The 13,808-nt window shown below is 40.7% G+C and overlaps 1 protein-coding gene across 1 annotated transcript in view; it reads left to right on the forward strand.

The window, feature by feature from the left end:
• The window catches only part of egg (SET domain bifurcated histone lysine methyltransferase eggless), a 50,618-nt gene extending 39,350 nt beyond the window's left edge, over positions 1–11,268 (forward strand). The window contains exons 21-24 of the mRNA XM_080271248.1: positions 501–707; positions 3,163–3,323; positions 3,668–3,875; positions 11,215–11,268. Of these exons, the coding sequence (XP_080127374.1) occupies positions 501–707; positions 3,163–3,323; positions 3,668–3,874 (575 nt within the window). The 3' untranslated portion in view covers position 3,875; positions 11,215–11,268. The remainder of the gene's footprint in view (positions 1–500; positions 708–3,162; positions 3,324–3,667; positions 3,876–11,214) is intronic.
• Positions 11,269–13,808: the final 2,540 nt, after the last annotated feature.

Raw genomic sequence — 13,808 nt, forward strand, 5'->3', positions numbered from 1 at the left:
CAGGGCATATCTCCCACTGCTTCGTCCAGCTCATCCCAAAACCTGTCTTTCTCTTACTCATTCTTGTCATCATATATATATATATATATATATATATATTCGATTGTTATTTAATTCCTCGGGAAGAATCGGCACCTTTGAGAAGTAAATAACCTGATTATTACCGTACAGTGTAGTATTATTAATGATTATTATGCTCACATTATGCGATGCAGAGATGAGTGAGGCTGGTCACTCTCATCTTAAATGTCAGGACCAACTTGACTTGCCCCAGGCTCTTGCGTTTCTCATGGGGTGATATAGGATAGATGATAGATTAATTATTATTATTTTTATTTTTATTATTATTATTATTTTTATTATTATTATTATTTTTATTATTTTTTTATTATATTATTATTATTATTATTATTATTATTATTACATTTTTATGTAGGATCACAGATTGGAATGATGGTGATATGACAAATTGATGTGTATTTGTTCTTTCCTCTCAGCAGGCAAAGAAGATGGAAGTGGGTCTGGCTCAGCGATGGCCTCTGATGATGAGTCCAGGAAGGAGAAGGAAAATGATAGAGATGAAAATGACAAGAAAATGGAAAATGAGGAGAAGAAGGACACTGAAGGAGATCAGACCAAAGAAGCGAATGAGGAACAGGATGGTGATGGTGATGATGATGATGATGATGATGGGGAGGAGGAAGCAGGTGAGAGAAGATGTACCATGATAATATGATCTATCAAAAACCCTAATTCATATTCACATTTTCTTGCCTTAGGTAGGAACAAGAAGTCAGGATGATGATGGTAATAAAGGTGACAACTGATGTTGGTGTTGATGATGATGATGATGATGTACAGTATACAGTAGTCTCTCATTTATCCAGACATGTTTATTATCTGGACGCTGAACTTTGGCTCAATTACCATTATCTGAATTTACTTGCTATTATCCAGACGTAAAAGTCCCCAAGAACTTCGACTGGCCTGCTGACATGTTCAAACATTTGGTATCATGGCTGCTGGGCTTGAGTCATGAACGGGAAATAGTCCGTAACCCACAACCAGAGCTAAAATGTCCATCCGCCCCTGTACTGACTGATCAAAGCTGTGCATTCGTCCGATCACTCCCAACAAACCTCCAGCATCCGAGTTATACGACAAACCCACAAGTAGTGTCAAGATGTCTGTACACATCCCCACTGAATGTCCAGTGTTGCGCGGCCACCAGACTGTCTTTCCCAACCACCACCACGATTGAACACAGACCGCAAGCCACGAGTAAATGTTGGGTGACAGCGGTCGTATGCCTCACTACGGAATGTTGAAAGTCCCCCAGCCACCATGAGTTGTGTTTCCGCATGGCTGCTTGGCGTCTAACAGACCGCAAGCCACGAGTAAGTGTATGGTAAAAGTGCCCGTCTGCCTGTTGATAGAAGGGGGAAAATCCTGACCACAGTCTTGCTTCTCCCACCCCCTCCTGTCCCTCCTCCATACCCTCCCAGCTCCTCCTCCTCACTCCCTCAGTCCCTACCCTCCTCCGTGGTGATAACACTGACTTGTGGGTTTTCAGGGTTTTTTGCGATTTATTCGACTACCATTGGTCGTTTCGAAATTCAGCAAAATCCTCGAGAATCTATCTATCTATCTATTGCCAGACGCCATAATCCCGTAAGGGGTGGCCATTTGACTCTGAGTTATTTGTTTTACAGGGAGGGGCACTAACCCTCCACCAACCCACTTGTTGACACATAGGGAGCACGTATGGTTTGATTATATGGTTATCACCGAGCATTGTAAATGGTTTCTTGGCTTACGGGAAACCATTTGGCGTGACACTCAGTGTGAAGTCACCTGTAATGGAAAGAAAAGCATTAAGAAGTGACAGGAAAGATGGGGGAAATAGGAAGAGAGGAGGGCAGGCACAGAAAAAGAATGATAAAGGCTAAGGAAGAAGTAGGCAGCACTACATCAAGTGAGTGGATGATGGTTGCCATCTAGATATATGCTTAACACTTGGAAGATGCTGGCAGAATTTTGCACTAGGATGGTGGAAAGTTATATGAAGGTAAGTTCTACCCTTGAACACTGTTCTCACTGCATTTCTTGAACACTGTTCTCACTGCATTTCTGTACTTTTCTTATCAGCTTTATGTGTTTTTATTAGCTTATTTTATAGTATAAACACCAGCAAAGATAATGGTATTCCATTTATACCAATATAACCAATTTCCAGTGGCTTATTTGACCGTGGAATTTTTTTTGAGCCCCAGGAGCAGTCACTCGTCACAGATAACCAATTTTCAAACTTTCTTCAGGTTTTTTGTGTATTTTTGTTTTCTTGATGTTTAGCATTAATATGGACAATTCTATCTGTGTTTTGATATCTCAATATGGTAGAGTGACCAGAAAACAGTGCCAAAATTAGGAGGGGTACTGTACATACAGTAGTGTATAGGTCGGGTGCTTTTTGGTTTTGAGTGTGTTTTTTTTTTTTCATGGTTTTCTTGGTGTTTAGCATTACTTTGGATATTCGTATGTGTGCTTTGATGTCAAAATATGGCAGATTGACCTGAAAACAATGCTGTAATTAGGAGGGGTACTGTACATACAGCAGTGAATAGGTAAGGTGATTTTGGTTTTCATTGGTTGATTTGCATGGTTTTTGTGGTGTTGAAAATTATTTTGGATAATCCTATGAATTGTTTTGATGTCAAAATATGGCAGAGTGACTGGAAAACACTGCAAAAATTAGGAGGAATACTGTACATTCTTTAGTGGTTAGGTAGGGTGTTTTTTTGGTTTTCATTTTTTTTTTTTTTTTTCATGATTCTCTTGGTGTTTAGCATTACTTTGGATATTCCTTTGTGTGTTGTGATGTCTAAATATGCCTTAATGATTGGAAAACTGCCAAATTAAGCATAGGTAATGGACAAATAGGTTAGTAGGTTGGAATTTGGTTATGGGTAGGGTCTGGGTGTGGTGGGGGAATAGTGTTCATTATCGGGATGGTGCCACTACCCGGACATGCCTTTGGCTCTTTTATGTCCGGTTAAATGAGGGATTACTGTATCTAATAATGATGATGACTATATATAATATTGATGATGATGCACAACCAGAGCCAAACCTCTTGAACTCTTCACTCTCCAATCTTTACAGACAATAAGCAGAGGCAGCGGCAGATGTTTGCTCCAAGTCAGCTACTCACCTCCCAGCCTGCCAAGTCTCAAAATAAGACCCTCCGCAGCTACTTTGGTGAGAATGAAGCGGTTTATATCATGGACGCCAAGCGCACTGGAAATATTGGACGATTCCTCAATGTAAGCCCATTCATATGTGTCTGTTTCTGTCTGTCTGTTTATCGGTTTTGGTCTGTATATCTCATTCTTTCTATTTGTATATCTGTCATCGGTCAATCTGTCTACCTACCTACTAATATTAGAAGCTTATTGAGTGGCAACACTTTTTGTGTGGGAAATAATTTGGGTCAGATCTTCATTATAGTTATATAAACACCCATTAAAACAAAAGACCTTCAACTCTCTACCTCTCCCCTGAAAGGAGAAGGTGAACTGCAAAAGAACTTCAGCTTGCAGTCCACTGAGTACTTGCTCAGTTAGGAAGATGATAATGATGATGATAATTTTCTTTTCCTTTTTTCCAGCACTCCTGCGATCCAAATGTCTTTGTGCAGAACGTATTTGTGGACACACATGACCTGCGGTTCCCATGGGTTGCTTTCTTTGCTATGTGCAACATCCGTGCAGGGAAAGAGCTTACCTGGGACTACAGCTACGAAGTGGACAGTGTGCCAGGCCGTGTGAAATACTGCTATTGTGGGGCACGCAAGTGTCGAGGAAGGCTGCTCTAATGTAAACATGGGTGGCATATACACATTGTTTGTCTGTACACATTCTTACTACTCAGTCTAACAGTTCATCTCCCACTTCTCTCTTAGTCTAACAGTTATCTCTCTTCTCTGTCTTAGTCTAGCAGTTCAGCTTTCCTTTCTCTCTCATTTTAGCAGTATGTCTATCCTTTGTGTCTCAGTCTAACCATTCATTTCTCCATTCCATCAAGTGGTTCAACCCCTTCCACATGCAGAATAGCAAGACACTATCACCCATATCATTACATACTGTATACAGAGTGGCTTGGAGATTGTGCGGCACCTCTTCCTAAGCAGTTTCTTGTGCTCATTATCAGAGCTGGGCACCTCCACAATCATTTCTGCAGTCAGCAATTTCCGCAATAGCAGACCGCATGATTTCAGTTGCGGCATTGTGATTGCAGCAGATTCATCCAAAACTTGTGGTACTGCATTGCGGAAGTACTTCCGCAATTGCAATCCTGTCCACAGTCTCCCATTTGGCCGTCAGTGTTGGTTAGCACAGGCTATAGCATGACTCGTGAATATCAAGCTGGAACTGGATTCCCAGCCAGCAGTGGTGGCGGGCGAGGCGTTGCTGCATTGGTTAGTAGTAGGAGTGGGCAATACCAGGAGAAATGATTTGATACGATACGATATACAGTACTATATTCAGCATGGCAATAAATTTTGTTGCAGTCATAGCTAATCATGCACAATTTTGATGTGTGGGTGTGAAGAACTGTCAGATGTCACAAGTGTGAATTTCTGAACTTGAACTTCTGAGTCAGTGAGGATTGTGAGATGTGGTCCTAATGAAGTTATGAACGGGGCCACTAGTGAGTAGTGAGGGGTTACAGTGATTGAGTGTCAGTATGGGAAACTAATGTCATAAATAGATTATAAATACAATAATTCACTACATTACTAATAATCAATTTACCCCCTGTTTGTGCACTTCATATTGAAAATTGTGAAAGTGGATCGCGGTTGTGGTATTGAGGCAGTGGAATTGCACATTCCAAGTTTATTGCGGTAGCGGAAGGTAAGGGTCATAGGTTGCAGATTTGCAATTGCTGAGTTGAATTTTAGATTGCAGTGCTCAGCTTTGCTCATTATATCTCAGTATCCTCACAAATGTCACTGGTGCAAACAGTGTCAGTCTTAGAATAATGTACGAGAAGATGTTTATGTGTAATATGTAGAAAGGGATTATAAGGTGTTTATGGCATTTATGGATCTGGAAAAAGCATATGACAAAGTAGACAGAGAAGGATTGTGGAAGGTTTTGTGTTTGTACGGTGTAGATGGTAAGGTGCTAGGTGCCGTCAAAAGTTTTTATGATGGTAATGAGGCATATGTAAGGGTAAATGGGCACCTAAGTGAATGGTTTTACGATCAGTGTCGGCGCGCAACAAGGTTGTGTGATGTCCCCATGGTTCTTCAGTATATATATGGATAGGGTGATTCACTCATTCATTCATCATCCAGTCCTATGTTGCCCCATGAGGAGCGTAGGAACCAGGGACTAGGCACATTGGTCTTGACAGTTAAAATGAGAGTGACCAACCTCACACATCCCTGAGTGGCATTACAGGAGCAGTAAACCCCAACTGCCCCTTGGATATAAACCTAGCCTACACAGCTTCAGTCCGGTTGGAGTGCCTTAATTCCCCACAAAACCACCAGGCATCATAGCCTGCCTACATGGTTACCACCTTGCGTAATAAATGGTTTCCTGGTGTACAGGAAACCATTTGGCATGTCACTCAGTGTAGAGTCATTCATAGACAGAAGGAAAGGGAAAGAAAGAAGGAAAAAAAGACAGAAGGGGAAAGAAGGAAGGAAGAGAGGAAAGGGCAGTCATCCGAGAGCAGCACTTCATTGAATGAGTGGATGATGAGCGCCCCCACGTACCACTAAATGTTATACTCTTGCAATATATCCATATCGTACTCATTCCAACTCTTATAATATAGCCGTACTGTATTCACTCCTGCTCCTGTAATATATCTGTACTATACTCACTCTTACTGTTCAATCAAATATTCGTTTCCCCATTCTCACGTACTTTATCAGCAGCAAGTCCTAGTTACATTATCCTAGTTAGTAAACCCTTGATATAACAAACTAATTGGGGGGAGGGGTGGGTCGCTATATCCAAAAGTTCGTTATGTATGAGGGGTTCAGTATTTCTGAGGGATTACCGAACTCAGTTTGCTATACAAGGGGAGTCATTCAGTCATACATGCTCAGACATAACTTAAACTAACTCTGTGTAGTCTTACATGGAGAAATCAATGGTTTATGAAGTTATACATGTAAATACAATACTGTTTTTTTTTTTTTTTTTTTTTTTTTTTTCTTAATGTGTCCGACTCTGGGCAAAGGCGTCAGGGCCTATATCTCGGGGGCAGTAGCCTATCCCAAGGCCCAGTAGTCCTCCTACACCTCCACATGTCACCACTTCGGCGCTAACACTCACCGTCCATATTGAATACATGCTAGGGCTGTCTCATACAGGACTGGTGTATTGGTATTAGCGGGGGTACTTTTACAACATGTTGGCGGGTCATATGGTAGATCAGGAAAGTCTGCTTTTATGAAATTCAAATCCTTAAACTGTTCCCTGCACCAGCCGGGATTCGAACCTGGGTCTGTCAGGACTGCAGGCCGCCTCTCTGCCAATTCAGCCACCGCTGAATACAATACCTAAAATAAGAATACAGTATAATGTAGTACTGTTACAGTACACTTAGTGTGCCAGGAAGGGATGCTGTTGAAGTGCACTTGTGCCAGGAAGGGATGCTGTTGTCACCATGGGCTGATTTGCGAACTTTCCCTCATTTAGCGGCCTTTGTTCGCAAAATCTGAGGGAAGTTCGGTCACGATTTGGCTGTTCGCTATATCCAAAATTTGCAGTACTGGGGTTTGTTATATCAAAGGTTTTCTGTATTTGTCAAGGATGTGGTTAGAAAACTCTAGTTGAAGTGACAGCTTTCCAAAGGTTCAATCCCCAAGATCATTGCCACTTAAAGCATTCCTCCATCTTGCTCTATTCTGTACCTCAAGGTCTGTATCACACATGTCACCCGAGGTGTGGAGATGGATGCCTTCATGTGGTGACACCTATGAAGAGTAAGTGGGCAACTCAATTGCCCAGTTATATAAAGATCCCACAGCTCTCTCCTTGTCCCCCAGTAGCAGGGTGGCAAACTGCAGGAGAAGGATCACTTGAGTTTCCACCAGGTTCACATCCAGGTGAGCTTGGAGCCACACCACCACCACCAATAACAACAACAACAACAACAGTACATCACCTTCCATGTCATCCTTGGTCCACTTCTCAATCTGTGGCCTGATACCTCATTTTTTACACCTCTTTGTGCATATTCCCTGGTCCATCCTCTCGGTATGTGTAAACCATCTCAGTCTCTTCCTTTACACTTCCTTTATGATGCTTTCCATGCCATTGCAACCCTTCTTCATCTTCTTCAGATTATGAGAATGATGTTGCCATCTGATGAATATACTCTTAATTTTGAGGGTAGCATCAAAGAGTTCTTGAACAGCCCAGCCCATTTTATGTCCTTGTAATTGTAATCCAGTACAAATAGAGTGTAGGAAACCAGTCAGCATCTTTTGGTGGCAATACATGATTGAAAAGCCCCCAGTCACCTCCTGGGGACCAAACTTATGGAAGGCTGCCACTGTGACTGAAGTAGTCCAGCCAATGCACCACAAAGAAAGGACGCATTTGATTCATTTTTTTATCATTAAATTTTTTCCTTTGGAGGAGAATAAGATATGATTAGCAACAAATCAACTTTTCATTATCAAAGAATAAATACAATACAGTGTATTTTCATTTTTCAAAAGATAAATACATATGATGCAATGTAGTTTCACATTTTCTGAGATAAGTAAATATAATACAGCACACTTTTTTTATTCTGAAAATTATCCAGTATACTTTGGTTTTGCATAAGTACAAGTATTTTTGTTTTTACAGAATTATAATTTGTGGGCATGGAATTAAAAAAGTTGCTGCATAATAATATTGTGACACCAATTTTAATGTATGGAAGTGAAGCTTGGACCTTGTTGGAAGGACACAAGTCTAAAGTGAGAGCAGTGGAGATGAGTTATTTGAGAGGAGCATGTGGAGTCACATGGAGAGACTGACTGACTGACAAATGAGGAAGTGAAGGAGCATTGTGGTGTGAATGTGGATGTGATAGAAAGCATTAGGAGAAACATACTGAGGTGGTTTGGCCATTTGGAGAGGGTGGAGAGCAAGAGACTAATGAGGAGAGTGTATGCGAGTGAGGTGGAGGAGGGGAGATGGAGGGATGGAATGGAGAGGTATGTGAGACAGGGGTGTGAGCTGGGGAGAGGGCAGTGAAATGGTAGGGGACAGGGCGATGTGGAGGCGATATTTTTGTGGCCACCCATTACAGGATTGAGGCATCTGGCAATAGGCTGATAGATAATATGCGGCAGTGAATTTTTTAACTCTTCATGTACAGTACTGTACAATGTTGAGCCAAGTGTGCTGAATAAATTTTTTTTTTTTTAATGCGAAGAAGAAGGAACCAAAGGCCACGAGCCCACAACAACTATTCCTTCCAAAAGAAAAACAAAATACAAGAGAGCCAAATTCGAGATCCATTCATTTCGAGATGCCTGGACACACTGCATTTGAAAGACTGGAGATCATAGGAAGCAGGAAATACAGGCAGAGGGAGACAGTTCCAGAGTTGACCTGTTGCATAAATGAAGGACTGGGAGTATTGGTTAACTCTTGCATTAGATAGTTGGACAGAAAAAGGATGAGAGTTTGCTGCTAGACTGGTGCTACGCGCCTGTCGAAGAGGTGGAGGAGTGCATGCAGACGGTTCAGAGGAGCAGTGACCATTGAAGTAGCGATACATTCTCAGTATATTCTCAGTTATTTTTTTCATTTTTGTCCTAAGTTTGTGTATCATTATTATGCCTGTATACTCTTTTGTTTTCATTTTTGTTTTTGAAGGCTCCAACATGTTTGCATGCATCGGCCTTGGTCACCTAATGGCGGCTGTCCATGCTGCTCGATCTATGGCAGCCTCCCTGTTCAGTCCCTTAACCCTGAGGTCACATTTAATGACCTCGTCTCACGTCTTTTTCAGTCTACCCCTCACAACCCCACCCCAGTAGTAACGCATCTCACCTTCTGTATCCAATTACACTGGTTAAAAAAAAAAAAAAAAAAAAAAAAAAATGAGGCAAGCATGTGAATAGGTGTTTTTTACTAATTATGATATGCTTAATTCAAATTTCGAAACAGTTTTGGTCTATCACCTCTAGTTTTTTTGCTGTCACATATCCTGTTTTTTTTATTATAATGCATATATTTATAATGTAATGAGTTTATTTTATGTATTACAATGGCACATTACAGACAGACACAAAACAGACACAGAACACTGACAGAACTACATATTACTAGTACTAGGATATAAGCATGTGTACACATCATAGTACTACAGACAGTCAAAAGTGAGTTTTTTTGGACGATCTGGTGTACTTTGCCTCCAAGATGTCACGCAGGAGCATGCAGCAAAGTCCCCCATCATGCTGGGGTTCCACTTGCCTTGGTAGTTGTTCTCCATCTTAGTAATATCTTGGTGGAATTTTTCCCCATGTTTGTCACTTACTGCTCCGAGGTTCTGGGGGAAGAAGTTGAGGTGGGAGTGGAGAAAGTGAATCTTGAGAGACATTCGGCACCCCATATCCTGATACGCCTGCAACTACTTCTCGACATGCTCTTGGTAATCTAGTGCCCATGTGTTACTAAGGAAGCCATGGCAGACTGACTTAAATGCTTCCCATGCTCTCAGTTCCTTCAAGGTGAGCTTCTCTTCGAATATCTCATCCTTCAGCACCTTCCGGATCTGAGGTCCAACGAAGATGCCCTCCTTGAGCTTAGCAGAACTGAGAGCTGGGAACAGAGTGCACAGGTGTTGGAAGGCAGCGCCATCCTTGTCCATGGCCTTCACGAAATTCTTCATAAGGCCAAGCTTGATATCAAGAGGGGGAAGAAGCACCTTGTTCATGTCCACCAGAGGACTTTCTTGGACAGTGTTTCCCAGGCATGAAAGTGCTCATAGACCCCCAGTAAGCTGCTGGCATTCCCAGTCGCACAATGCACATGTTTGACCCTGTTGTGGCGCATGTTTTAAACCAAGTTCCAAGAAAAAAAAGACTGTAAATGGATTTTTGGCGAATATTTTGGGTCTAGGCCTATATGTATACATGTACGTACATGTATACATGTATTTCTCAAAAATTAGAGGTGATGAATGAAAATGGATTTCGAATCTGAAATCAGCACTCCAAAATTAGGTTAGAACACCTAATTTCATGCTTGCCTCAAATTTTTTGTAAACCAGTGTTATCATCCCTCATCCTCTCCACATGCCCAAACCACCTCTGTCTAGCTCTTCTCATCACAACACCAGCACACTGCACCCCCCAGGCCTTGCACGCAGGGACGCACTGCATATCCACCTAATCATTGTCATTTCTGTATGTTTGAGCTTGCAAATATCCTTTTCCTTTACTGTCCAGGTCTCACTACCATATAGTATTACACTCCTAACACATGCAGCATACAAAGATCCCTGTACACTCTTTCTGTATATTATTGTATAGTTATTGGCCAAAGACATCTGGTGGTTTGATGGTAGAGTTCTCAGGTTAGAATGAGCAGTGGTTTTCATTTCCCCCTTCTTTTTTTTTTAATCATGTACCATGATGCACCACTGGGGCCATAGGACTGTCTCCTACCATTAAATGTTCTGGATTATTGCAGTTGAACCTCAGCCCTGATACTCGTAAGGGATGGTATGGTGGTTATTGCTTTTTACAGCTGACCATAATCTGGATGGTCCACGATTTTGTAACTAGGCTCTTTTCCTCTGAATGTTTACCCAGATTTAGGTTATTCTGTTTGTTTTGCACCTTAACATTGACCCAGATATTGGTCCGTCTATGCTCTTTTTCCTTTAACAATGACCCAGATATTCATCCCTTTACAATATATGTCACGAACCTCAGTAGAAAAAGAAGGACAATCCAGTAGCTGCACATTTTTTTTTTTTTTTCCACAAAATTTTTTTGTGACTTGTACCATATTTTAGTGTTAATTAACTCTCAGAACTCAGTATTCAAGATGAAAAGATGTCAGTTTTAGGCCAAATGAGAGTGAGAAGAGTATAGAAGTATCTCTTTTACAGTTTTATTACAATGTATATATATTTTTTAATCCATGCCTTATTCATACTAACTTGGCTCAACAGGAGTATACGTCTGCCCACTCCAGGCAGTGGAGTTCCTGTCATATGAAGTTGCCCCTCTCCAGCACCTTGATGAAAAGTGAAAGGGTTTAAAAAAAGACTTATTTTTTTTCCAGACTTAAAGTTTCAAAGTATCCAATTTTCTGAAGATGTATATTTGTACATTCTGTAGTAAATTTTAAGATAACCCCTTCTCCAATAATGTACAGTGTTTTTCATTTCACCCTTGCTAGTTACAGAACTAGCTCAAGAGAGACTCTGAACCGGAGAATATAGTCTTCTTTAACCCCTGCACTACCAGAAATCTCCCATAAGCTGAATAAAGTTGTCTGGAGATTGCAAGACCAAATCATAAAATACAACACTAGGTTCAAGATGTTGAACAGGCAATTTAGAGTCCTAATGAGTAATTTATTCAGTTAATTTATAGTAAGTCCTTGTATGTTCCTTTTTAAGGACCATGATAAATCAGAAAACCATTATCTGTTAAAGTTCCACTGTTACCTATAAAGCAATGAAATGGTAAGTGAACTTTTGGCGTTGATGTAGTGTATAGAAAATAATTTTGTGTTCGACTGGGAGGTTGTGCCTGTGAGGTGAAGTCAGGATTCTGGGTATTTGAACGGTGAGTGAGTGAGTGAGTGAAAGCCCATATCACTGGCCATCACGTTAGTTCATCCTCTGTCATGTTTTTCTCTTTTCCATGCTTTCTGGTCCCTACCTCACCATATCTTTGGATGGGAAGAGATCAGTATGGTGATGACCATGTGTTGAACTGGCTGTAAAAAGTAGTAAATTACATATAAGTGAATGTTGATTGTTCTCCTAATTTTGCCTTCATCGCTCCATCTATATAGTCCTGTGCAGTATTTCCCATGTCAAAATTATGGATCCTACGTACTGTACTCTATTTTTTAGTCAGAAGTCGGCATAGGATAATGAGGTGTTGATGATGATAGTTCTCCTACTTTCATGCTTTTTCTCATTTCCAAACCCTACCTCACCTTATTTTTGAGTGGGAAAAAAGGTCAGGATGATGATGATGATGAGAACCTGTAGTGGTACTGTGTTGTATGTTTTATGGTGTATATTTTGTAAGCTGTTGTATTTACAAGCATAGTACTGTACAGAACATTGTGTTAATGCCAGTGGACAATATTGTTTCTGCTAGTCATCTAATTTTTTTAAAGTGTGCTATATAGTAAAACTGCCTTCCATTGTCAGGCATATGCAAGTTGACTGCCACATTACATGCATACATGGTTAATTTGGTTAGTTGTTGTGGTCCCAGGCTCATCTGAATGGGAACCCAGTTGGCTGCAGGCTGAAGTTGCCCTTCTACAATCCACCATCCTTTTTTGGGGATAAGTAGGGAACTGTGGGATTTGTACGACTGGACAGAGGAGTTACCTGGTTATATTCGTGACACACACACACACACACACACACACACACACACACACACACACACACACACACACACACACACACACACACACACACATACATACATACATCTCATGTTTCCATACAATACATAACTGCATCGTTATACCATGTACGATATTTTTCTTGTTATTCTTTGTATCCTTGAATGGTCATATTCAATTTCGGATAGACGTTTTGAACAGGAGAGGTCAGATATGTCCTTCTGAAACCCTTTTGCTGCAAGACATCTCCCTGAAGCTGAATAAAATAATTTGATGTTAGCCAAATAATACAAAAAAAATGTCACTATTTCATTTTATTTTCAGTCTTGCAGCTACCTGCATTTTATTCAACTTAGGAGAGGCCTCGCACAGTGAAGGGGACAGTTAAGGCTGTATCTAACCCCACCAGCTGAAAATGTCTATCCTGAGCTGAATAAAATCATCATTTAGATACCAAGAATATATTGAGAAAAAATGTCTATGATGTTAGTGTTAATATTGTCATTATGTGCTGTGTTTCGTTGCTGTTTACCTGGACTTTTAGCCTTTTTTTTTTTTTTTTTTTTTTTTTTTTTTTTACCTGGGTAATAATTTAAGTTTTTGACATATTTTTATATAAATGAAGACTCTTTACAGTACCGTACAGTGCTATATTATTATAAAATTTTGGTATTTATAATGAAAGTAGTATCAGTTTCCTTCCACTGACACAGACTGGTCTGTGTGACATTTCAAGTTATGCTATACTCTTAACTCTAGTATGCAGTGCTTCATTGTGTGTTACATTGTGTGGGCCTACTGTATTCTGTATGAAGGGCACATGTCGTCAGTGCTTCCATCCAATCCAAGTCTAATCTAGTAGGTGGGAAGGGCTGGGTGATGTCCTGCTCGAAGCCTGGCTAAGTGAACTCAGTCATCTCTATTTAAGGACACCAATAGCTGAATGTCAGGAAGGGGGGGCCTTGTAGTATGGTGTTGTGACTGAGGTGTTGTATGGCCCTGCACATGAAGTGAGCAGTAGTGGTGGAATCTCTGAAAGGAGGATATTGTTGTAGAGGCTTTGATAATGTTTGTGTACTGATTGTTTGATGTACCTAGGTGTGTTGTATGTCTCTGTCATGTAATAACAGGGGTGTTGTGTGAGAGGTTAATACATACCAACTGCATTAC

This window comes from Coenobita brevimanus, chromosome 45, assembly GCF_032717465.1.
Source record: "Coenobita brevimanus isolate Jiangsu-jjx chromosome 45, ASM3271746v2, whole genome shotgun sequence".
Classification (NCBI taxonomy): domain Eukaryota; kingdom Metazoa; phylum Arthropoda; class Malacostraca; order Decapoda; family Coenobitidae; genus Coenobita; species Coenobita brevimanus.